Raw genomic sequence first — 27,295 nt, forward strand, 5'->3', positions numbered from 1 at the left:
TTTTTGTTCCGAAATTGATGAGTAAATTAATATCATACATTAACTCTAAATATGTAAAAAAGATTAAAATTTATGTAATATTTACATTACGAAATGCAAGCTTACTTATGTGTATATATTTTTTTTTTTAATTATTTATATTACACTTTCAATCAAATGACGAACGATTATGTTTATTAATTAACAATGTAATTTTACATTTAAAAATTTTGAACGAATTTACTTAACATTCAAGGAGATTCAATTTTCTTCAACTTTTAAATTGTGCTCGAAATTACAGTTTAAGCTAAATAAAAACAAAAAAACATTCATACAAATGAATTAAATCTAATTAATCCTAATCTCTCAACAATATACAACATTTATGTGAATATTATACAATGTGTATTAATTATCTGTGCTCGCTTATAATTATCTTAATATTTAGCACGAACATAATAAACGCAATTCAAATATAAATTCACCTTAAAAAAGTATTGCTCGGAGAAAAAATAATTTACCAATAAAGCATTTTTTTTTCTCTTAAAAGTTGATCGATAATTTATGTATTAAATGAACTAAATTCTATGTATTAATGTCTATTTAAATTCGTAATTCGAAGATTTATTACGAGTTGTTCGATATTTAAAATTCATCTCACTTCCAAAATGTATTTAAACGAGATCTATTACTAAATTTAAATTGCGTTTATCTATTTCGAAATTAATTTGAAAATAGTCTGTATCTCCCTTACAATAATGACTAGAATCGTCGAATCGTCTAACAATACCTAAGTGAAGAAGAACACAAAACAAACACTCCATAATATAAGGCCGAATACAAAAGGCATGTTATGAGCAGCATTCATCTCTTGAAATCTAAACGTCTTCATTTCATTTTGAATTGGAATCACAGGATCTACTACGAATGGTGGAGTCTCGGTTGTTTTCCTCGTTTCTGCAGGACACGGGAGTGTTTCGGGTGGAATTTTCAAAACATTTCTCTTAACACCTTTCTTAGCATTTATTTCATTTACCATATCTTTTATCTCATCTAATTTCTTGTCTGTTTCATTTGTTTTAGTAAATTTATCTAAAGTAGCATCAGCGTGTAATAAATTTTGGTTTACATTCGTAATAACGTCTGGCATCTTGTTGTATGCGGAGCTAACGATCGGTGGATCCATTTTACACGTCACTCCTTCCAACGAATCTTTTGTATTCTGACTTTTTGTTTCGTTCCGTAATATATGCATCCATTGCAATCTGCAGTCGCAAACGAAGTTATTCTCTGTAAATTATTTAAATGTAGTTAAAATATATTTTAACATAAAATTTAAGTATTATTGAGGAAATATTTTTAATCAACAAAATAAATTTAAGGCTTTGTATGGAATTTATTGTTGCTTTTTTTACTGCAGTAGTTGCAATATTGGCTCTACTTAAAGATATATGTTAACAATTATAATAAAAGGTATATTTATATAAATCAATTGATACGAAATTAAAGTGTATTAAACTACATAATCTTAAAATAATAACATTAGTGCTTGTAAATCTAAATATATCGGGGGCTGATTAATAAAGTTACGTACTATGAATCTACATTGACTCTTGGTTTAAATTAGGTATTTAAGAGTTACAGCTTTTAAACTATCGATGGATATCATTAAAATTAATTCAATCACTATTGAATACGAATATGGACATAGATATAATATTGTATAATAGTATTAAATTATTTTTCAAATGTATATTAAGAAAAATTTTATATAAATATTCATTTACTGGATAAGTTTCTATAAATACTTTCAAATTCATAAATGTAATATTAGGATAATCATCTATAATAACAGAAAATACTAACATTACAATTTGAAACTCGCGTGCAAAACAGAGTCATTAACGTATAAGGTACGAGATTTTATCTCTATGAGATGGGAAAGCGTGGTGTTACTGAACATTCGACGCCAGCAAACTTTCGGATGAGTGTGATAATCGCAAAGATAGTTCAACGCGACTCAAAAACACCCAGCGGTATCGTAAGCGAACAAACTATTAAGTATATCAAAGTTGTCCTGAAATGTCTATTTCTCCTCGTTAAACATTCAAAATGTTCTTTAAGCTCATCATAGGCTACTAAGAGTAAGTATTAAATATTCATTATTACCTTCGAGTAGCAAATTGCTGCCTGAAGGCTTCAAATTATCCAATATGGGCTTGATGTTGTCGAAAGTTAAAGCGTGTAGTTCGTTGGAACGCAAATCTAGGGAGCTGAGACCCCTTACGCCCTCGAATAAACCGGAGGGAAGCGACGCCAGTTTATTGTCATCGAGGGACAATTTACGGAGTTGGGATAAACCATCGAACGCTCTCTCTGATATATATTTTAATTCGTTCTTTCCCAAAAGCAACTCTTGTAAATTCCACAATTCGGCGAACGTGAATTCGGTCAGGTTGTAAATTCGGTTACGTCTGAGATCCAATTTCCTTAAGTTAGCCAATCCATCAAACGTGTGACGGTTCAGATGGAATATGTTGTTTTTGTTGAGGTCCAATTCTAACAAATTGAATGCATGTTGAAATGCCCCGTTACTAATTGTCGATATATTATTTTTTGTAAATACAAGTTTTTGCAATTTCGGAACGTCAAAGAACGAGTCCCTCCCAATTTCTAATATCATATTTTCTTCTAAATTAACCACAGTTAAATTAGGAAGGTAGGCGAATGCATATTGTTGCAAAGTTTCAATCTGATTTTGTGAAATTGATACCTCTTTCAAATTAGTTAAATTGGCGAACGCGTGAGAGCTAACGTCAACTATGTTACCATACTTGATATTTATAGATTTAAGTCTTTGTAAGTACTGAAGCGCTTTGGTCGGCACGTAGCCTAGCGCGCCATCGACACGAACGTTAAAAGATAAAGTTTGCAAAGTTGGTTGGGAGGCGAAACTTTGCCAGATGAGGTCGTCACGGGGTATACCGCCATTGAATACCCAGCATTCGGCCTTCGTTGCATTTCTAGGTTCTCTCGTATTCTCACAGTAGCAATGGACTTTAGAATCACGATCGGTTATGTCACAGATATTCTTGTGGAATCCTCCCATCTTTTCTTTACTACGCCTCTTATTGTTATCTTTCGCTTGAACGGCGATCGACATTTCATTTACTAGCGCGAATATTATTAGGATGTACATTATCCTGGCTATTCTTCGCTCCATCTTCTTTTTATCTGAAACAAAATAAAAAAATCTATTAAAAATACTGATCGTAACAAAATTGTTGTACGTATTTAATATTTCTTTTAATTAATACATTGACTTAACCAAATTCGAATATTAGAAAAATAAAAGAAAAATACATTATTTTTGTGAATTAAGAATAAATTCAATTTACTGTTATATAAACATCGAGTATGACGAAATATTAACGTACAGTTTTCAAACAAAAACATCTCAAGCTTAATTAAATATTCTGTAGCTGATTTAATTGAACAAAAAAAAAAACGAATAATTAAAACATTGTTCCATTTTTAAATATGCCTTTATAATAAAAAATTTAAGCAGAAATGAAATTCAATAATTTATTGAAACATATAATTTGACCTATTTACAGAAATTCAGGCCTGTAATGAATACAAAATGAGAGGGTAGCTTAATACTACTATGGCTGGAGTTAATTACAAAAAGAACTCCTCGATTTTATTGTTGCCTGGTAATTACGAATGATAGCTTTGATTAAACTTTACATACGGGTGACGACGACGTTAATATGAGATTAAAAATATATATATTTTTTTTATTATTAATGTTATACGCAGTCTACATAGTACCAAGCACATACAAGGAAGTAGGCGACGGGAGCATGACGGACTTATCCCCGGGCCTGGCTAATAATATTTCAATTTTTAAATACCAAGAATTTTGTCTCTTAAAGCGATTTATGACAGCAAATAAATCCTACTACATCCTATAAATAGTTCATATTAAATCAATACTAGGAAATTATCTATTCTATCTTACGAAATATTTAATTTTAATTATTTTCCAAAAGTTATTCAAGGTTATTAAAATCTTAATTCAGTACTGCTCTCATCATCACGAGTAGTTTCAAGGATATTATATTTTTTAATTGTATATTACCAAAATAAAAACATGTATTTACATATGAATCATTAACATTCAAACTCAAATTCCCTTATTCAACATAGAAGTATTACACTTACTTATAGATAGTCAAATGAAACACTACCACCTGTTCGGAAAAGAAAATACCCAGACCTGAGAAGACGACGAAAGTTACTAAGCGGTTTTTTTTGTCAATTTTATTATTTACACAATTGAATATAAAAAAAGTTACTGTATAAATCTTGACCGCGTGGAATGGTGGCAAGAATGCTAGCAAAATTTGTATATTTAAATTCAGTCTTGAATTATTTTGGGTTTTCGGTAATATCAATGTACTGGTTCATATGCTGCAGAATATTAACTAAAAAAATGTTAAGTTCTTCTAGTACTATTTATTGGTGGTAGTTGTTTGTGCAACCGCCTGAGTAGGCACCACCCGCTTATCGTATTATATTCTACCGTCAGATTTAGTATTATTGTGTGCCGGTTTAAAGAGTGAGTTACATTACAAGTTAATTGCCAAGGTTGGTGGTGCATTGGCGGTATAAGGAATTTCTCACTGTGGTAATATCGATAATAGGCGGTAGGCGGTAGTGATTGATTTCCATTTTAGATGACCCACTAGCAAATCCATAATAAATATTTCATGTATTATAAACAAAAAAAAAATACTTTTAATAAATTTATTATAACTTCTCCCATTTTAATCTGTTGAATATTATTTTTTTAAGATTTAAGTGTTTTAATAATAAATATTGGACAACATCACATACATAACTCTGATCCAAATGTGAGTAGCTAAAGCACTTGTGTCATGGAAAATCAGAAGTAACTACGATACCACAAACAACCAGACCCAAGACGACATAGAAAACTAATGAACTTTTTCTACATCGACTCGGCCGGGAATCGAACCCGAGTGGCGTACCCATGAAAACCGGTGTACACACTACTGGACCACAAAGGTCGTCAATATAAACAATAATAATTAATAACAAAATAATTTATTTCTGGTTTATTAATATTATTACAAAAATAGTATAACAATGATACGCCTGTCCGTATTTCGCACTGCCTCCCCCCAAACAAGAATGAATTTAAAAGCAATCTGACAGCCTTGACGTATGACGTTCGGAAAGTTACACTAATTCTCCTTATATTAAAATAATCAAACGAAAATCTATCCATATTAATTAATATAATCTGTGATTGTAAGTGTGAATTTATTGTTTTTATACCTTACAAAATATATTTGTTAAAAAAATATGTCTCTATTATCACAAGAATATATTAGATCCGCTTCGTTCATTCGTTTCAATGGAACTTCATTGGGCGCGAAAGGGGCAAATTACGAAACCGGATTGGAGAATGACGTTACTCTTTCTAACGCTCTAATGTTCTCTGACACAAAATTTGACTATGTTTATATATGGACGTGCCTCATTTATAAATATATTATATTTCAAGACGAAATTCGCTTTGATCATATTTACGTTGGGCCTTTATAAGTATTTGTTGAACAATAATCCGCGATTACAGAATTAACGATCAAATTTATGAGCTATGAATAATAACTATTGATTTGGAAATTATCTATGTCAGTGCGTCACGTTATTTATCACGTATTATGTAAATTTATGCATTATGTACAGTCGGCTTCGAAAAGATACACACATTAAATATTACAAGGAATATTTAATGTCGATAATCTAAAAATATTTTATATGATTTTTTATTGTACGCGGTATTTAAAACTCAACTTACTTCAAAGTAATAATAAGTACAAAGTATGCAAAGGCCGTATCGTTAACAGCGATCTCTTCCAGACAAACTATTTTTAGAGTATCAAGGAAAGGGTAAAAGGGTAAACGGTAGTAAAATCTTATATTTAAGAGATGGTCTTTTAGTTGATTATTCTGAATTTCAAATTATGAGCCGAGAAAATGTTTCATACGAAGTTTCAATATCAACAAACAGCTGTGGGTAATTTGTATATATTTTTATTTATTATTCATCTAATTATCACCGAGATGGCCCAGTGGTTAGAACGCGTGCATCTGCACTGCAATTTGGGCCACTGTAACAAATTATCTGCCACAAATGTATCTACCAACCAGCATTGGAGCAGCGTGGTGGAATATGCTCTAAATCTTCTCCTCTAAGGGAGAGATTATTGAGAATTTTATAAGCTGTTACTGTGATCTAATTATTTATCTCATGTTCGGCGTTGCGGCGCAGAAACTTGCACGCGTCGAATGAAAATCTACCACATATTTATCCAATGACCCGCATTGGGGCAGTGTTTTGGAATAGCTACCAAAAGCATAAATATATACAAACATCAAACATATACAGGCAAGTGTTCTTAACTTGATCCAAATTTTTCAATTAATATATAATATTACTAAATAACTATCCACGTATCGTAACAAAGTTGTCATACACAAAAGTTATTAGGTTCATCGTAATATGTAGAATGGAAGGAGATAAGCGTCGTTATGAAACATGCGTTTGTATATATTTGAAATTCAAAGCAAGCCCGAATAAGGCCGCGTCATACTATCTGATCTTGTGGACGACTGGATTAACAATGGTTGAAATTTATGTGACAAATAAATGAATTGAATGTAGCTTTATTTTAAAACGAGTTATTGTGTCGAGCTGGAAAACTTTTCACAAAGATAAAATGACATTTACACACATAGTGGTCACAATACCGGTTTTATGGATTTTCTTCGGTACTTACACTTGGTAGGGCTTTGAATACGTCCGTTGATTAATTAGTCTACCACAAAGTGGCAATAACTTGTATTGCAACGTTCCAGTTTCAGGGGTGAGCGAACCAGTGGCAAATAGGCATAAGGGACGCAAGGTTTAGTTCCACTGTAGCGTTAAGACGGTAGTGAACACTTAACAACCGTAGAGATATTCCCTTCAATATCAGATATATTTTATATGAACAAACTCGAATCAAACAGAAAAAGATCGTGATATATCAGGAAATGATATACGATATATACATACATAAATACCTATGTATATTATTAATACGTATAGACCCAAACTTTGTATAACCATATTGAGCATATTTCGCGGATGTTAAAACTTTAAAGAAAAGAAGAATGGTTAAATTTTATGGACATAGAATAGAGCGATATTTAAAAATTTATATTTAATATAAAACCCAGTGGGTGACCATAATTATAACATTTGAAGGATATACGTATGAATAGCGCCGTAAGCGGGCGTTCAACATTCACGAGTCGACTACGAAGCGATTTCTAACAATATGTGGCCAAATTTACATCTACATATATAAAATACATATTAAAAACAACTTTCAATCTTCATACAACGCAAATATGTACCACTGTTTCACTACCTAAAACAATTTATAGTATAGTAAAATAAACGCTAAGATTTAAGTGAGATGATTGTGAGATGATGAGTGAGTAAGATTGCAGCGAGAGCAATACGTAGATACTGTACGCTGTCGTGGATGGTGGCTACGCTTCTTGCGAGGTAGCCGTACTGGGTTGTCTCGTTGCTGATCATGGCGCTCATCATGCTGGAAATCGTATTGTGCACATGCGATTCCTTGACGTCCTCCGAATAGAGAAACATGGTGCCGCTGGTTTTTTAGTAGGTATTTCGGTGAGTTCAGAGCTGTTATGTTGTATGTAGAATATACGTAAACGAGTAGTTCAAGTGAGAAAAAAAAACATAGATTTTTGTATTATTTCATAAATTATTACACATTATACGTTTTTAAATTTAATGCGTTTACGTTTTTAAAACTGCATTTGTTTTAATACGAAAATAATGATTTTTTAAACTTTTTACTCAATATAATCAAAGGCCTTTGTTCTTTTACACTGTGAAATGAGCTTAATGCAAATTCCACACGGAAGCTAAAGTCGAATTCTTTCCTTTATATAATGGCCTCCTGTCACACCGTACCGTAATATTCGCATGTTGCAGCTTCTTATTCAAATATATGAACCTATTTATGTCTTGTATATTTTAGTGTTTAGCTTCTGAGCTGTCTTGTAGCACCGGGTTAAGTGGATATTTAAAAGTTAGTGCTCCAAAACTTTACAGTTTTGTTCCATTATTCTACTTTTTACCAACAATCCTATATATTTTTCAACGAGACATGATATTTATTTTATTCTCGTTAGTTAGTATAACAATCAAAATATTTCAATTTCAAGTTTAATTTAATTTTATACAGAGATACTTTTTAACTATTTCAGTTAAAAAATATATAAATTAGATTTATAAAAATCAAAATAAAAATATTGCTTCGTGTAAATATAATTAGATAAACTCAAATAACTTAATTTTATAACCTTTTTTATTTGTCACACGATCTAACTTTCTTTACTTCTAATTCAAATATAGAAAAAACAACGGTCGATAAGCACTGCAGCAGTTTATAATTAAAAAGTAAATACTCTTTGAAGAGGAAATGCAAAAAACATTTCAGAGTACAAATGTCAACAATGGATTCAACACACGAAAGAGTATCTGTAACCAACAATAGCTTAAAATTTACCAAATACTAAATCACACACAACACCGATGCCAGTGACACCAACAATAAGAATAAAATAACAACTGTTAGTTTTGTAAGTGTTCCAAAGATAAATTTTCAACTCGAGAGATTTACAACAATAAATCTTGTATATCTAGGGACCTTTGGACCCTTTTATCAAGATTTGGCGCTTAAACGAACGCACTGGGCATGACGTTTTTTGTCTCAACTTATCACCTCCCAGAGGATCGTTTAGAACGGGACAGACAATTTGCGATAATATTTAAGAAACGATAACGGTCGGGTTCGGTTGATTTATTCATGCACTCGTGGTACGAGATCTCTTCGGTGTGAGGGTCACTCTTTTTTATAAAGTTTAATTTCAATATGGATGTGTATTCGACTTTACGCTTGAATTTTTGAATATTATTTGCTTTACTTTAGAAGCTCATGTTTACATTTTAAAATTTGTTATGTAAAGTGCAAAATATATAAATATAAATATATCCGTATATAAAAAGGACATTGTGAACGTCTGACGGCAAAGGTCATCTTTGTCCATACGCACATATAATTATACATTTTTAATACTCATCTATAAATTTGCATTACTAAGGATTGTGTTCAAATAAACGATTTAAAAAAAAGTATTGTATTCATTTATGTGTTGCTTATAAGGCTCGAAGTTGGTCGGTTGACTAACGTAGTACAACTAGAAGCACAAGGGACATAACATCTTAGCTTCCACGATTTGTTGTGAATTGGCGATGTAAGAAATAGTTTATATAGTCACAACACCGAAGTCTACGGGCGGTGTTCACTTACCAATTGTTAGCTTAGGAAAAGCTTAAGCACCAAAATGGTACATTTGGAAAATTTAGGTTAGAGTTTTAACTTGAAATCTTATTTCCCAAATATTTCTTCCCTTTCACTGATGATTTGTATATTTACATAAAGTTGTTTCTATTGATCTCGCATAGCACCAGAGTGAGTGAGTATTTAAACATTAGTTTTACTTCAATTCGCTTCGAATATGATACGGATTAAAATGTATTGTTAATTAAAACAATTGACGTTAATTATTTAATAATTGTTCTGGCATTTCATTGTTTTTTAATGAAACTTTTTTGTTTCAAATATTTATGTTGTGTATTTTTTTATAGGTCTACACTGTCAAATGGGCTTGGTAGGTAAGTACCACCGCCCAAATATTGTCATTGTTAAAATTTATACTTAAAATATAAACTGAAAAACAATATTTATATATTTACGATACCCAATCAGTTACTTTTAGAGTCGTCATTTAATTTTAAGCAGAATACTATAACTTGCTTTTGTAACCAATAGCTATAAAAAAATGAAATTGTTTTACAATCGAAGCTATCCAGGACCATAATTATACAAAAGAACTTGTCAAGTTCGCTAAGAATATAAATTGGATTGTATTTTTTAATCTACTATAATTTCGTTTGTAGATAAAACATTTCACGTATTCTGCTTTTTTAATAAATTCATTACATATAAAAATACAGTCGTATAAATCCGTCTGAGAGCTTACTTCGTTGCATGGACATTTCAGAACATAATTGAGTTTGTTTTAAGGTAGATTCGAGTAATCCTAATGAGTTTTTAATCCATATAAATTTGGAATTATGTGTTCGTTGTATTTACTTTTTTATAAATTTATATATACATTATAATTTGAAATATAATATTTGACGACATCACAATTGTGTATGGTAAAAAGTCAGTAAACGGAAAACTGGCTAATGTGGGCCAACAAATCTTGGTTGTGGTCTTGGCCAAATGTTGCCGGTATTCTGAGAATTTCTTTTTCGATCTAATGGCATACATGAAAAGAATGAGTGTTTGTTATCTCCTAGACAACCATGTCTTCATTGTTTAACCTTATCGTGCTTTTGGATACATCGCAGTGTCTCTCATAACACTCTGAGAATAGTTAGTTGGCAGAATTTATATTGGCCTACTTTTTGCCGTTAGTTTGGTTCATCCGCCAGTATGCGGGTCGTTAAAGCGCTAACTTACTAATATTATTAAATAATAGTGATAATTTTTTTTAGTAGGTAAGTGTGTATAATCCGATTACCATTAAATGTTCTCTATTCAATCACTATAATTGTCGCCGAAGACTCAACATGTTCCAGGAAGACTGTACAAGTACAATGGTACCCCCAACATATCGGAAGCACCCATTATATAATTTTATGTATTTATATGATTTTACTTATCTATCCATATTTTTTCATTCCTGCAAGAACTATCTTTTTCAAGGAATCTCTTTCAGGGATAAGCATGCCTTTTATACTTAGATCTCTTTTAACATTATTTTTATATCTGTTTCATTTATGTTCGTATTTTTTTTATTTAAAATACAACATTCACGGGCTCACAGTTGCCCGTGCCTTTTTTTTACATTTTATTTTTATAAATTGTGGCGTTGTTTTATATTTTTACTAAACATCAGCAGATCTTCGCTGGACTTCGAGCTTGTCGTCTTCTTGGAAGATTTTTTTTGTTATGTTCCTATTAAAAACTGTATAAAAATTCATTTTCTGCTTTGTAAAAATAGTACGACTATTATTTATTAAAAATCATGTAATGAATATATATAAAGTCTTCAATTCAAGGCATCGTCGTAAAATAAACCCGCAACCGCAAAACTTTTTCAACCCCGGCACATTACGATTCGGAGCAAGGCCCGGGTGTAAATTCGATGAGATTTAATGAATTTTCCTGGGAATGGTCTCTCTATTACCCTTGTCCAAACTTTACTGATAACTCAATCAGATCACAACGATTTATAGGAATTACGGGTTACCTGAATTTAAAATTTGCCTTAACTGCACGAGCCAAATTTATTTTGGACGTATTCTTATAAAAATGTTTTGAGTTCATTTTTCATATTTGATCATTAGTTTTTAAGTATTTTGTTTCTTTTTTAATTTGGTCAAATAAATAATTTACATTTTAATCCTTAAATGGAACTCCTTTTAAATATATATAGCCCAGTTATTCAGATGGCTTTGTTTCCTGCTAATTACTATGTATTTTGGCTCAAAGACGTTGCCTTTTAGGAAATATGACGACCTCCGTGGTCGAGTAGTGTGTACACCGGTTTTCATGGGTACGCCACTCCGAGGTTCCGGGTTCGATTCCCGACCAAGTCGATGTAGAAAAAGATCATTAGTTTTCTATGTTGTATTGGGTCTGGGTGTTTGTGGTACCGTCGTTACTTCTGATTTTCCATAACACAAGTGCTTTAGCTACTTACATTGGGATCAGAGTAATGTATGTTATGTTGTCCAATACTTATTTATTTAATATTTAAGATAAAACATTCCTTACACACCGATAGCGTGTTTGACCAATCTTATTAAATACACTGGTTGACTCACTACTGATTAACCGAGTTTTTTTTTTAGCATTAGCAGCCTGTAAATTTTCCCACTGCTGGGTCAAAGGCCTCCTCTCCCTTTGAGGAGAAGGTTTAGAGCATATTCCACCACGCTGCTCCAATGCGGGTTGGCGGAATACACATGTGGCAGAATTTCGTTGAAATTAGACACATGAAGGTTTCCTCACGATGTTTTCCTTCACCGCCGAGCACGAGATGAATTATAAGCGCAAATTAAGCACATGAAAATTTAGTGGTGCCTGCCTGGGTTTGAACCCGAAAACATCGGTTAAGATGCACGCGTTCTAACCACTGGGCCGTCTCGGCTCTTAATTAACCGAGTGCGTTATAGAAAAGAAATAGATTTTTGTAATTTACTTTGTGCTAGCCCGTCTGGGTAGGTACCATTAACTCATCAGATATTCTACCGCCAAACAACAGTACTTAGTATTGTTGTGTTTCGGCTTAAAGGGTGTAACAATGTAACTACAGGTACAAGGGACATAACATCTTAGTTCCAAAAGTTGGTGGCGCATAAAGGAGACGCTCCCATTTGCTCGTCCGCCAACCTACATATACTCGTATATATAAAAAAAAATGTTTCAGAAATGAATCGACCTTTTATGTCGGTCAGAAAAGGGGTGAAAATGGTTACAATAAAAAGTATAAATCACTCTTTATTATTATTTATTATATATTTATTTTATTCCTGGCTTCCTCACCCTATAATAACACGCAGCAACTCAAGCATTTATGTTCGAAGATTAATTATTATATGAGTGGATACTACATCCAATTGGACGGGTATGCACAATGCGTGACCAGGTTTTATATAAAAAAATCAAGTCAATAAGTAATTACTAAGTATGTTAAATTCAAGTCAATAAGTAAATACTAATATATACTAGCCGAGATGGCCCAGTGGTTTGAACGCGTGCATCTTAACCGATGATTTCGGGTTCAAGCCCAGGCAGGCACCACTGAATTTTCATGTGCTTAATTTGTGTTTATAATTCATCTCGTGCTCGGCGGTGAAGGAAAACATCGTGAGGAAACCTGCATGTGTCTAATTTCAATGAAATTCTGCCACATGTGTATTCCGCCAACCCGCATTGGAGCAGCGTGGTGGAATATGCTCCAAAACCTTCTCCTCAGAGGGAGAGGAGGCCTTTATCCCAGCAGTGGGACATTTACGGGCTGCTAATGCTAAAAATGCTAAAAAAGTAAATACTATGTAAGTTGATCTTTATATGATAGATAAAATTATCTTGATAAATAAAAGAGATTCCAAGCGATAGTTGAGAATTTTATCTTGTCAAAAGTTCCAGCGCACGGAGATAGTTTGTTCTTAATATAAATTTAATTAAGACAATAATAAACTTTTCTATTAAACTACAGACGATAACGGAGTGTGCACATTCACGGACATTAACTCCACCTACGACGGAACATACTATATCGTCTATAAATATATATATATTTGGAAATAGAAATTATTATATCTATTTGATATTATTAGACTTTAACATCTTTTACACCTTTTTCCAATCACTGTGAAAGTTGGCATATATGTCTGTTTTTTACAAAGAAGATTTTTATACTATCAGCTTCGTTATGGCTCTCGCCGCTAGATGGCACCATAGAACTATAAATTATATTCCGTTGAGCCGATCGCCATTGCAATTATTACTATAGTCACATAAGCAGGACACCAGTTAGGTTTTCGTTTCTATAATAAGATTCCACAGCTATTTTAAACTTGGCCTATTAAAAAACTTAAATCGATAAATACCTGAGGCATATTATCAATAAAAGTTTATATTAAAGATATAAAAGCGTGAACTGAGTATTTATTGATTTCTAAGCAGAATAAATATAAATTTAATTGTACTTTACTGATATCCTCTACAATTAAAATGGTAAAACTACTAAGTTTTTTCTCGCTAGAATCTACTTTCGGAACCGGTGGTAGCTTTAAATTAAAATTAACACGGTAACATGACGAATCAAAAGTGCTTTTTATGATATAAGTAGGTGGATGAGCAAATGGGCCACGTGATGGTAAGTGGTCACCACCGCTCATATTCAATGGTGCTGTAAGAAATATTAACCATTCCTTACACCACCAATGCGCCACCAATCTTGAGAACTAAGATGTTATGTACCTTGTACCTGTAGTTACACTGGCTCATTCATCCTTCATACCGAAACACGACATTACTGATTACTGCTGTTTGGCGGTAGAATATGCATATAAAAATGCATATATCAATTATAAATTTAAAAGTGAATTTGTAGGTAACTTTATACGTGTATATTCCAGTTACCAGAGTTCAGTTCTGGTTTTCGATTTACGTTTCTTGCCATATCAGTATCTGTTTGTCTATCAGAATCAGAATAAATTAATTATCATAATAAATCCTATAACAATCCTCTGCACCAAAGCATGTTAATATCTTCAAGCAAATAAATTCCAATGCAATGAAAAAATAAATAACAAAAACGTATTTCACATAGAACGAGTAATAAAACTAAATGACATACATTAAACAAACACTCCCTTTAAAACCAAGGCTTAATAACACGCTAGATTTTAGGTTAAGTATTAAACATTAAAATATTCACTGAAGCATAAAAACCACTGGGGAAATGGTATTACAGAGACTTATTTCATTCGTTCGAACAAAGTATTACAACGTTTAATCTAAGATGTAGCTAAGCGGATTAACAGGCTAGAGTTATTCGAGCTATTTTCTTGCAAGTTTTAGGGTTCCGCAGTGGTATGAGGAAATCTCGTCTTTTCTTTTATAATATTGCTTGATATCACGCTAAAATTTCAGCTGTGCCGGCTTCCTAGAATTTTTTTTATGGCATTGGTTGGCGGACGAGCACATGGGCTACCTGATGGTAAGTGGTCACCATCGCCCATAGACAAAGGCGCTGTAAGAAATATTAACCATTCCTTACATCACCTTGGAAACTAAGATGTTATGTCACTTGTGCCTGTGATTTCAATGGCACACTCACCCTTCTTAATTCAACAATAGAGAGTTCTGTTATTTGGCGGTAGAATATCTGATGAATGGATGGTACCTACCCAGACGGGCTTGCCCAAAACCCTACCACCAAGAACCCTACCTACATGTACAACTTTTAGATTGAACAACAAAAAGGAAAAATTCTTGTTTTTTTATAGCCAGGTAATTTAAAATTCTCTGCTTTTCTCTTCTTTAGTATGTATGTATCATGTTTATAACGTTACTCTTGAATAACTTTGTTTAACTATGAAAACCGCATTAAATATTGCGTAGCTTGAAAGATCTAAGCGTACAGGAAGGGACTTTGTTTTATACTATGTTGATATTTTGTAACATTCGTACCATATGCATATGTTTGACGACCTTCGTGGTCGAATAGTGTGTACACTGGTTTTCATGGGTACGCCACTCCGAGGTCCCGGGTTCGATTCCCGTCCGAGTCGATGCAGAAAAAGTTCATTAGTTTTCTACGTTGTCTTGGGTCTGGGTGTTTGTGGTACCGTCGTTACTTCTGATTTCCATAACACAGGTGCTTTAGCTACTTACATTGGGATCAGAGTAATGTATGTGATGTTGTCTAATATTTATTTAAACAAAAAAAAAATAATGTAACAACCAGATATTTTAAAATTAAAGTAGTTCTGTATACAAAATTAGTACCTATGGTGTTATATGTGGTATATTATAAGAACCATTCGTGCTCGTATTGATTATTATATAACTCATTTTATCTGCTGCTAAATATCTTCTCCAATATTACAATATTTATTTTTTGAACTATCCAGTTTGGTGTGATTCTCTATCAAGTTAAAATTAAATATCCGTGTATATGAATACTTAATACAATATAATGGTATCATCAAATGTTAATAGAAAAACGACGATTATTTAATAAGGTGACTGTGGTGATTTAAATCACATTCAATCGTCTTCTTGACCTAGTAAGCCTTTTAAGTGAAATAACTTATAATGTTTCAAAACACTATTTTAATTTTAACAGTTAAAGTTTAAAAAATAAAATTATGTACGGAACATCTTACATATAAAAGTACGACTTACGCTAAGCTTTTCTTGTTTAATATGAACTGGTAAGAAAATAATTTATTTTTTAAAAGAAAACTTAATAAGCTTACTTTGCGCGGATGTTTTACGACAAACAATATAATTTTTATACACTACTGATCCATCTTGGCTTGGTATTGGTGTATTATTATAATATATTTATAAATTGCAGAGTAACTTCATTTTAAAATGATATCAAATTATAAACCAAGTGAGCGATTGTAATATTAAGTCTATAATAACCACTTTATCTATGTGTGTGTGGCTTAACATTTAATAACGACGTATATGTGTAGGTTAGTTTATGTATGAATGTTTAATAGCTACGTATGTATGTATTTATATGTGCGTATTAATAAGTGCAACGTGTCCACGTTAAATTAAATCTAAAATATTTAAATAAAATTTAAGACACCGTATCTTTGAAAAATATACCATAATTGAAGCATCGGACTTAATTATGAATCTAATTAAGACCTATTTAGTATATTTAAAGGTCGGAAATGGGAGTTTTCATATATATATATTTTTTATGCTAAAAAATGCTTAGTTTAATCAGCGAATATTACTGTTTTCACTTCAACCTTAGGGGTCAGATACAAGCCTGAAATTATCAAAGCATATCCTGTGATACATGCCCCACTATTGAGCTTAAGAAAAACTCTCTTTTTTGAGAAGAAGACATGGAACTTATTCCAACACGCAATTACGATGCTGGTTGGTAAAATGTGTGACGGATATAAATCTGACGTACGCCGTTTTATTTACGATATTTACCTTTACCACCGAACACATGATTACACAAATTTAACAAATTGAAGTACAACGGTGCCATAAGATTTAAAAACCGCACTCCACGGTTAAGATTTACGTATTCTGGAATATCTCAACTCGTTTTCAATATACAATATTAAAAAAAAACATACTATATGGCACAGCTCAAATAAAAACATTGTTAAATATTATACAATTTATGTATTCAATTTTAATAATATTAAAAATAAACCAGTCTTTGAACACAAAAGTATCTAATTTGTCATTTACCATTAAATCGAACCACAAATTGAAAATAATTCACACTAAAACGACCGAACCCAATAATACAGGTACAACTAAAATGAGAGCACTTGCCATAATAGACAGACGTAAAATTAATTATAGATTCAATGAAGCGTTTTCGAAATCATTTATATTTCAATTCATATGTCGTAACTTTGAACGTTTTATTGCAAATTTATTGCATGGCTATTGTTTTAGCTGTAAGATATATTTGTATGGCATTATAAATGAGTATCATACAAGTTTAATAATACGGGAATAGATGTCGCATATTATATATAACATACATAATATGGCGATACTACATAGTGCCAGTACCGTAAGCCGTAAATGTTGGGTAGGTTGGTTCAAGTCTGGGCTAGTACCTACATCCCCCGACATCCGGGGCTTATAAGGTAGAACGTGACCCTAGGACTGTGGACGCGTAAGGTGGAGCCTAACGGCAAATTGGAAGGCCTTGTGGTACCGTTCACCGTTGAGATTCATCCCCTGAGGACAGTTCTGCTGAGCTACGAGCGGAACGGTGCACTGGAGGGGCTACGGAGGCGTCATATAGGCGAGACACGATCTCATAGTGGTATTAGAAGGTAGGAATCCCAAATAACCTTGGAGGAGGCTCTAGGGTCCTGGATACCTTTCTGAAGGTTTCTGTGAGATAAAAAAGAAACTGAGTTTTCCTACGTAACTTTTCAGTATCGTAATGAATAAATAAAAAACAATAATCATTAACAAGGTAAATAGTCGTCCATATATATTATTTTAATAACATTAGCAGCCTGTAAATTTCCTAAACTTCCTACTGGGCTAAAGGCCTCATCTCCCTTTGAGGAGAAGGCTTGGAGCATATTCCACCACACTGCTCCAATGTGGGTTGGTGGAATACACATGTGGTAGAATTTCGTTGAAATTGCATGCAGGTTTCCTCACGATATTTTCCTTCACCGCCGAGCAGGAGATGAATTATAAACACAAATTAAGCACATGAAATATCAGTGGTACCTAACTGGGTTTGAACCCAAAATCAACGGTTAAGATGCCGCATTCTAACCACTGGGCCATGTCGGCTCTCGGACTTTAATAAAAACCTTTCTATTTTTTTCTGACCAAGTTATATTTCATAACATAAATATTTTATTATTTCTAGTCGTACGTTGCTCGAAAGTCGACCGTCATTAATTTCTTACATAAATAAAAGATACATTAATTCTTAAAGAATGAAATATTGGGCTCAGCTGAGCGATAACTTGTTATTATTACGATAAAAATACTCAAATGTCAAAAAGGGTTATTGATTTTCAACATTGACATACGTCATGACGTGTTGTTATAGAAAACATGAACTTTAAATATTCGAATTGAATATTTATTTAAGTGAGTGTGAGGCTAACGCACGGTAGTTTGTGTAATGTTTTATTTTATATTAATTGAATGTTTTTGTAATAAACGAGGTGTCAAATTTCATACTACTCCGTCAACGTGAGTTTCGTAAAAAAGTGTACAAAGCATATTTGCTTCATTTTCATTTTGCTTTTGAAAAATATAGATAATTCAATGTAATCAAACATTGGAATGTTATGACATATGCAAAATCATGAGTACGTTTATATTAATTGTTGATGATAAAATTGTCAAAGCTGATAACAACCAACAATTGACCACCAAGTTAACGCTAGTGAAGTAATAAATAAATAATAAATATTGGACAACATCACATACATTACTCTGATCCCAAGGTAAGTATATCTAGTATATATATATATAGGTAGTATACTAAGGTATCAAGCTAAAGCACTTATGTTATGGAAAATCAGAAGTAACGACGGTACCACAAACACCCAGACCTAAGACAACATAGAAAACTAATGAACTTTTTCTACATCGACACAACCGGGAATCGAACCCGGGACCTCGGGATACTCATGAAAAACCTGTACACTCGACCTCGACCTCGACTCGGAGGTCTTCAAAGTAGTATGACATTTGGCAAGTGTCGCGCACATCAAGATAATAAAGTTGGCTTGTTGTTTTGGTTCTATTGTATGACAACAGTCTATCTCGATATATAAATAATCTAAGTTAACTAGTAACTATCGTTTATTAGTTGAAATAAATGAGTTTTGAGATCTTAATCAATAAGACCTTCTTGTACGTTTTTCTTAATCTTCCTTTCTTACATCACTGGGTGGATGACCTCGTGAAATACTTGTTCACGGCCGCTTCCAGACTGAATAAACACGAGCGAGGCCAAGGCATGTATCTTTTTAGCATGCAGTGCAAACGAACGCTGGAAATTTCGCGAGTAGAACAAAGCTTGACTTTAAACAATGAATCATTACGAAATTTTAGAACAAAAAACTTCATAACGTTGAGGGTGAATGTTTTTGTGTGTTTCTGAAAACAAGATGAAATTGTAATTTAAATTTTATGCTATTTGGTAGTAAAAATAATGTAAATCGCTAGTTTACCTGTTATTATACTAGGTGGTAGGACTTATTGCAAGTCCGTCTGGGTAAACAACAGTACCCAGTATTGTTGTGTTCCGGTTTGAAGGTTGAGTGAGCCAGTGTCACCACAGGCAAAAAGGACATAACGTCTTAGTTCCCAAGGTTGATGACGCATTAGCGATGTAAGGAATTGTTAATGTTTCATACAGCGCTATTGTCTATGGACGGTGGTGATCACTCAACATCAGGTGGCCCATATGCTCGTCAGCCAAGATATGCAATAAAAAATCCTCGGTCTCAACAAATGAATTAGAGTATTTATTCATACTTTCACAGGTTAGTTTTATTTTTTATTTTCATAATAGATAAACGGACGGGTAAATGGACCTAACGGTTAGTGGTAATCCCTATCCATAGACATTGCCGGTCTAAGAAATATTCTCCCTTACATTATTTAAATAACATCAATGCGACTTCTATCTTGAGCATTACCATCTTTACCATAGCGCACATGGGGCACGCGCCCAGGGCCCCCATCCTGAGAGGGTCCCGATGAACTAACTTCTTTCACACGTTTGTTCTCACGTTAACTGCTATGTATATTTGTAAAAAATAACGTAACATATTTATCAAAAAAGGCTATAAAATAGTTATAAGATTGTACAACCAATCAGATTTATACGAATATACGAAAATTACCGCACCGTTTATTTGAAACTATACTTAAGGCCTGGCCATAAGCAAATTATTTGTACATGGTAGTAAATAGCTACCAAATGGGCCACAAATTAATTTGTGCCCAATGGCCCCAGCATAGCTTGAGACGGCTCTAATCTTGAGAGCGACTATGTTATGTCCCTTATGCCTACAGTTACACTGGCACACTTCAAATCGGAACTCAAAAATACTGAACAATACTATATAAAATAAACTTTTAATTGTATAAATTAATCTTAGCCACTTAACCAACGAGGTAGTTATAAATTTAAAGCAATTTCAAACTTGCAAAACGAAACGCTATTTATCTACCTATGTCTGTTCAAGATATATAAATTATTTCATACATATTACATATAATACATAAACACGTCAGCGGCTTACTAAAACGGGCAATTATGTTTGAATCATTGTGTTATGTTAGTCTTGTGGTATATTTTAGAAATAATTTTATGTAGAAGCTATGTTTGTATGTGTGCGTTATATCAATTGCATAACGTAACAAACACATGCACAGTTTTAATGAGGTCGAATTTGATGCAATTGATTTAATATTACACATTTATGTCCAGCGGTTTTGTTTGAACAAATAGTTATTAAAAGCAATAGCTGCGCTGAAGCGCTGAATTTGTTTAACAATACTGTTGTGACAAATTAATAGAACTAAACAAATCATTGAATAAGTGACTTCGACATCGCTTTATTGTATAAAATACCATTAAGCTTATTGACTTTACTAAGGAAAATATAGGCTTAGAACTATATTTTGTTTATATTCAATGCCTCGTGTCAGATGATGTACAGCGAACTGAGTCGAGATGGCCCAGTGGTTCGAAAGCGCGCATTTTAACCGACGATTGAGGGTTCAAACTCGGGCGAGCACAATTGAAATTTCATGTTCTTTTTTTGCTATGAAGGAAAACATCACGAAGAAACCTGCAGCTGTTTTATATCAATGAAATACACGTATGTCCACCAAACCATATTGGAGCAGCGTGGTGAAATAAACTCCAAGCGTATTCCTCAAAGGAGGCCTTAGCCCAGAAGTGAGACATTTACAGAAAATTTGCAGTGATCTCATTCTTATTTATGTGCGCAAAATCCTTTATTAATACTCATCTATAAAAGTAATCTAAAGATTTTATGCTAAAAAATTACGAATACAAGCTACAAGATATCTAATAAATAATTATTCAGTGGTAATAATTAATCACCTTGGGTTTACTTCATATAAGCATAAAATAATATATTGGAAAAGAGTACGGGATATGTAATCGCGTTAGCATATAACTGGCTGACTACATTCAATTGTATCAGGAATGAGGTTTTCATAAATATTTTATGTAAAATGAATATACGCAAACAATATTAAAAAACAATGTCTATATTAGTTAAGTTACGAAAATGATCTACTGCTGGCAATCTTTTCTCTTGACAAAAGACTTGCAGCTTATTCTACCACATTGGTCAACGCGGATATACATGAGATATATATCCCGAGACACATGTAGGTTGCATTCTTGCATTGATTCCTTCACAGCCAAAGAAGATATGAATTATAAAAAAATGTATACGAATCATTCATGGTTGCCTTGGTTTGAATCCGCATAGTACTTAAGATCAAATCACAGTGAATATATAAACTTATTAATTTAATTCGAATATAAAATGTCCTTTAGATGACGTTCGAACTCAAAATATCAATCACTCAGTAAAGCGTTAAGTAAATTTTCAATTAGGCTTGGATTACTTCCAGAAGATTCTAAGCGACTGTATGGCGAAATTTGAAATTCAATTCTGTTACCATAACATTAAATAATACATTATAATAAAATTGCAATATGTAATAGAAATTATGTCATGATAGACCTGGCAAGGATGGCCGGTTCGAATGCCAAAATGTAATAAGTTATGAAAATTAAACGAATTTTCTTTTGTCTTTCATATGTTAAGAATATATGTCATGAGAATATATTTACGATTTGATTTTTTATCAAGTCATAATAAATTGTGCAAATCAAATGAAAATATACTTTATTCAAGTAGGCTTTCACAGGCACTTTTGAATCGTAATTTAACGAACTATTTCTAGTAAAGCTATCACCGGTTCGGAATGTAGATTCTACAAAGAACAACCGGCAAGAAACTCAGTAGTTACTCTTTTTCAATATCTAAAAATACAGTTTAATTTAGACTATTCCACCTTTCCTTATATGAACTGTCAGACATATGGCGTTGACGACTAATATTTATATGTATATTAATTAACATAGTTTCTATAATTAGTAAACTTAAAGATATTTTTTAACTTCATTTGAAATTAATTCTTCTTAGCTTTATCGTCGTGTGTGGAAACTATATTTTTTATCATATCGTACTATCACTGATCACTACTTGTATGAAAAAATCATTGTTATTGTAAATATTGTACGAGTATATCGTATAAACTGGCAACTGTAATTATTCCTATTACATTAAAAAAATCCTGAAAGAAATTTCGAGCACAATGGTCTGTATAATAACGAACGCCTTTAAGAACTATATTATATATATATATATATATATATAAATTCAAACCCAATGAATATATAACTACTATAACTATTTTCATTCAAACCCAATGAATATGTAACTAACTACCCAACCAATAATGTCAACAAAACCTTCACTGTATCTTTGAGTATTTTAAACAAAAATATCAGTAACATTCGGACGTTTTCTTAAATCAAACAAGAATTGACATTCGCACCAAAAAGCCCGAACGCTAAGTAACTACATTGTATCGGTATAGTTAATGTTTGGCACGTGACGTTGCTTGCGTTGCCAATCCCTTGTTTGCTAACCGCAGATATTGGCTGCCTGTCGATTGGTATTATATTGATGAACAGACGCCCAGTTCTAACGTACTTATATGTAGACGTAACCATTTGTGATGATTTTTTGAAATTGCTGTATTCAATTAAAATATCCACTAACTAACTACCTTTGCTTCACATTGGAATAATAAGTGTCTACATAAAATATTTAAAATGAAGGGCGTACATACAAAGAAATATTCTTGTATTTTTGCGGTCCTTTCGGAACCTTCTCGAACGTACGCAGAACAACTTACCTGAATTTTATCGTAATCAGTCGAATGGTTTATATATACAGTATAACGATTTGTGTGCATTAACACAAAATATTGATGTTTTATCCGATCCCTTGCCGAAGTTTAAGCGAAAAATTTGTGATGTTTTGTCAAGTTCTGTTAATAAAATTTAGCTGTAGTAGTTTATATTATGTGATATTCTTTCTTCTTTTGTTATCTGTATTTTTTTCGTAATATTTTTGTAATTTTGTTATCTTTATTTATTTTTTTTTGTAATATTTTTGTAATGTCAAAAGATAAGTATTATTATTAAGCAGCTAGACAGTAATCTTCAGCAGTGCTGTGTACGTCTGTAATTGGTACATACATCAGATAAGTGTCAGTTTTAAATGTTTAGTGTTAAGTGTTTAATGTATGTACTGTTGATGTGCCATTCAAATAAAAAAAATAAAAATGAATGGTTTATCAGCGTATGGAGGATACAGTAGTTGTACATACATCCATTCATTCTTATTTATAGCTCGCTTGTTTTGAAAGATCAACTCTAGCTACGCAATTTTCAAATGAATTTAATATCAATTGATTGTGATGACGTTCGAAATACAATTCTAGTTATATAATATAAACAACACAAGCTAGTATACCATTAACTAAACACATTATTTTATGATATTCAAAATAGGTAATGAAACTCGAAAATGGGCCACTAGTTAGTATGTCACCAGCTATTGAAACTCTAAGAAATGTTAACAATTCCTACATCAACAATGCCTTACAAACTTTGGGAGTTAAGATATGTTCCATATGTCTTTAGTTACACTGGTTCACTCATCCTTCAAACCTGGACACAATACTACAAAGTATTGCCATTTGGTGTTAGACTATGTAATTAAAGAGTACCTAACCAGACAGACTGACCTCCCAGCTCCAAGAAAACATGAACTTATTATAGTTAGAACTAAAAATTGTCTTAAGTCTGCTTTAGTTGTCAAAGACATTCTGTAATTTAATTCAAAAACCATATTTGAACTAAAGCCATTGCAATATTTAATAATAACTATTAACACAACTAAAATTTCTTAAACCAATTATTTACGTTTAAAATGTAATTGAATAATTTTAATCTTAATTAGGAGTCAAAATACATTTAAATTACGTTGACTTTTACCTTAATTTGAATCTTATTGTCTTGCTTATTAGATCACCAATAAAATAGATAATTAACGTTACAGATATATATAATGTTCCATATAATCTAAAGATAATTCCTTAATCAAAGGTCACAACGTCACAAATCGCAATTAATATTATTGTACAATATATCATTATTAGGACTCTCTATTTCCACATTTTCCCTGTTGTTCGTATTCACTCATAAGTCACTAGATTCAAAGAATGTTAAAAATATATTGTAGAACGGTGTTATTCTTTAGTATTTGAATAGTCGCCCCTTTTCATGCTTTAAAAAAGGTAAATTAAATAAACTATTAATAATAATTTATTATTATTCTCTTAAAGGATATCTTATATTCTACTCTAACTAAAAATTGAATCATTTTAAAACCATGTAAAGTATACTTACTTGGTGGTAGGGCTTTGTGCAAGCCCGTCTGGTTAGGTACCACCCACTCATCAGATATTCTACCGCCAAATAACAGTATACTGTATTGTTGTGTTTCGGGTAGAAGGGTGAGTGAGCCAGTGTAATCACAGGCACAAGGGACATAACATCTTAGTTCCCAAGGTTGGTGGCGCATAGGTGATGTAAGGAATGGTTAATATTTCTTACAGCGCCTTTGTCTATGCGCGGTGGTGACCACTTACCATCAGGTGGCCCATATACTCGTCCGCCAACCAATGCCATAAAAAAAATATATCGAAGAATAACCAGCAAGGGACTCAAAACTACTTAATTTAATTTATTATTAGAATGAGTTATTATACATAAAATGAATGTTATGTGACACACGTCAAATTCTAATTTTAAAATTATATAAAAAAAAACATAAAAATTTAAATTTAAAAATAAATTTAGTATTGACGGTTTTCAATATGGCTCGTCCGGATGAAAATATGTAGATGGGTCGCCTTAGCGCCGTCTATGTCTAAAGAATGGTCGCATGCGTTTTAGTGCTATGTGAATGATGGCTGACGGTGGAGTTTCGTCGGCTTAGCATATTCAAATTGAATTGGAGCCAACAGACAAAACAGAAAAATGAAATATCTTTTTCCGATGCTAAAGGCTTGGTTATTGATAAAATATTTCAAGTTTTTCTTTTATTTCATACGATTATTTGAAACAGCAAAATAGTTTCAGTTTTAGTGAAAGTAAAAAATTTTGTGAGAAAATCATAGAGCCCAAAAAAGTTATTGATTTCCTTTAACTATATTTGAATCTGATATATTTTTAAAATGATGGAATGTTTTTTTTTATTTTTATTTGAATGCTTTGATATTAATAATTTCTATAGCTGGCAGTCGGGTTTAATAAACTCATTTTCAAATTCAACATCTTTATTCATAGAAGCATTACACTTACTTATTGAAAAAAATCTTCGGAAAGAAACACCTCAAAGAAATTCAGCGGAACTTTTCTGTTTGTTATTTCGTTTTTTTTTTATTTATTTATTGTATATACAGTATAATTGTTCATATTACTATTTGAAATAACCTGCAGGTGATCGATTCATTCGCAAGGTGTGTTACCATCTAAGAACTTATTAGTTTTATCCTTCAATATGGCATTTAATATCACAACTCTTGAAGAAGTTTCTAGGCTATTTAAAAATCATGTAAAGGGAGGAGTTAACCTAAGTTAAATCTAATGAAGCAACCACTATTGAATAAAATATGTATATAGCATTAGCATTAGCAGCCTGTAAATTTTCCCACTGCTGGGCTAAAGGCCTCCTCTCCCTTTGAGGAGAAGGTTTGGGCCATATTCCACCACGCTGCTCCAATGCGGGTTGGCGGAATACACATGTGGCAGAATTTCGTTGAAATTAGACACATGCAGGTTTCCTCACGATGTTTTCCTTCACCACCGAGCACGAGATGAATTATAAACACAAATTGAGCACATGAAAATTCAGTGGTGCCTGCCTGGGCTTGAACCCGAAATCATCGGTTAAGACGCACGCGTTCTAACCACTGGGCCATCTCGGCTCTCTATGTGATATGTCTCTATGAATATGTATATAATCAATATGTAAATTTATTATGTCATTCTTGCTCTACGTAAGTGATTTATCGAGTAATAATATCGACACAGCAGGGCGTCAGTTACTGACCCAAATCAAACTATCTACTATAAAGTATCCAAAATTTATAAATAACCAATTTACTACCCTAATAAAAATCGCATAATACGAGATTATTTTAAATTCTTGACACATTAATCTTATAACTCGTCCTGGAAACCTTTTTTGGCAGCACCCAGTCATCTTGGTGCCAAGCTGTAGAAAAATGTTACGAGTGATCATGGTTTAAAATCCATCAAAAACTATTTTATGAATTGCTACTACTTAGCGAACGTGGAGTTGCCAAATTGAGTTATTAAATTATTAGTACGTTGTGCTAAGATTTGGATCTTGCTGTGGTTTAACTGGTAGTCCGAGTTTGGCTTATGTGCGAAACAATGAATGGCTCCCAACTATTTATTTACTTACACTTAGTATAATTAATTATTGGTACTGTTAAGTTGATATAATGTGATAAATGTTGATTCTTGGTGGCTTTGTGCAAGCCCGTCTGAGTAGGTACGACCCACTCATCAAATATTCTACCGCCAAGCAGCAGTACTCAGTATTTTTGTGTTCCGGTTT

General features: G+C 32.5%; 1 protein-coding gene across 1 annotated transcript in view; it reads right to left on the reverse strand.

Moving 5' to 3' along the window:
* Positions 1-706: 706 nt before the first annotated feature.
* The window catches only part of LOC125068797 (connectin-like), an 85,366-nt gene continuing 58,777 nt past the window's right edge, over positions 707-27,295 (reverse strand). The window contains exons 2-3 of the mRNA XM_047678112.1: positions 2,149-3,213; positions 707-1,269 (exon numbers count right to left, since the gene is read on the reverse strand). Of these exons, the coding sequence (XP_047534068.1) occupies positions 770-1,269; positions 2,149-3,202 (1,554 nt within the window). The 5' untranslated portion in view covers positions 3,203-3,213 and the 3' untranslated portion in view covers positions 707-769. The remainder of the gene's footprint in view (positions 1,270-2,148; positions 3,214-27,295) is intronic.

Source organism: Vanessa atalanta, chromosome 14 (genome assembly GCF_905147765.1).
Source record: "Vanessa atalanta chromosome 14, ilVanAtal1.2, whole genome shotgun sequence".
NCBI classification, from domain to species: domain Eukaryota; kingdom Metazoa; phylum Arthropoda; class Insecta; order Lepidoptera; family Nymphalidae; genus Vanessa; species Vanessa atalanta.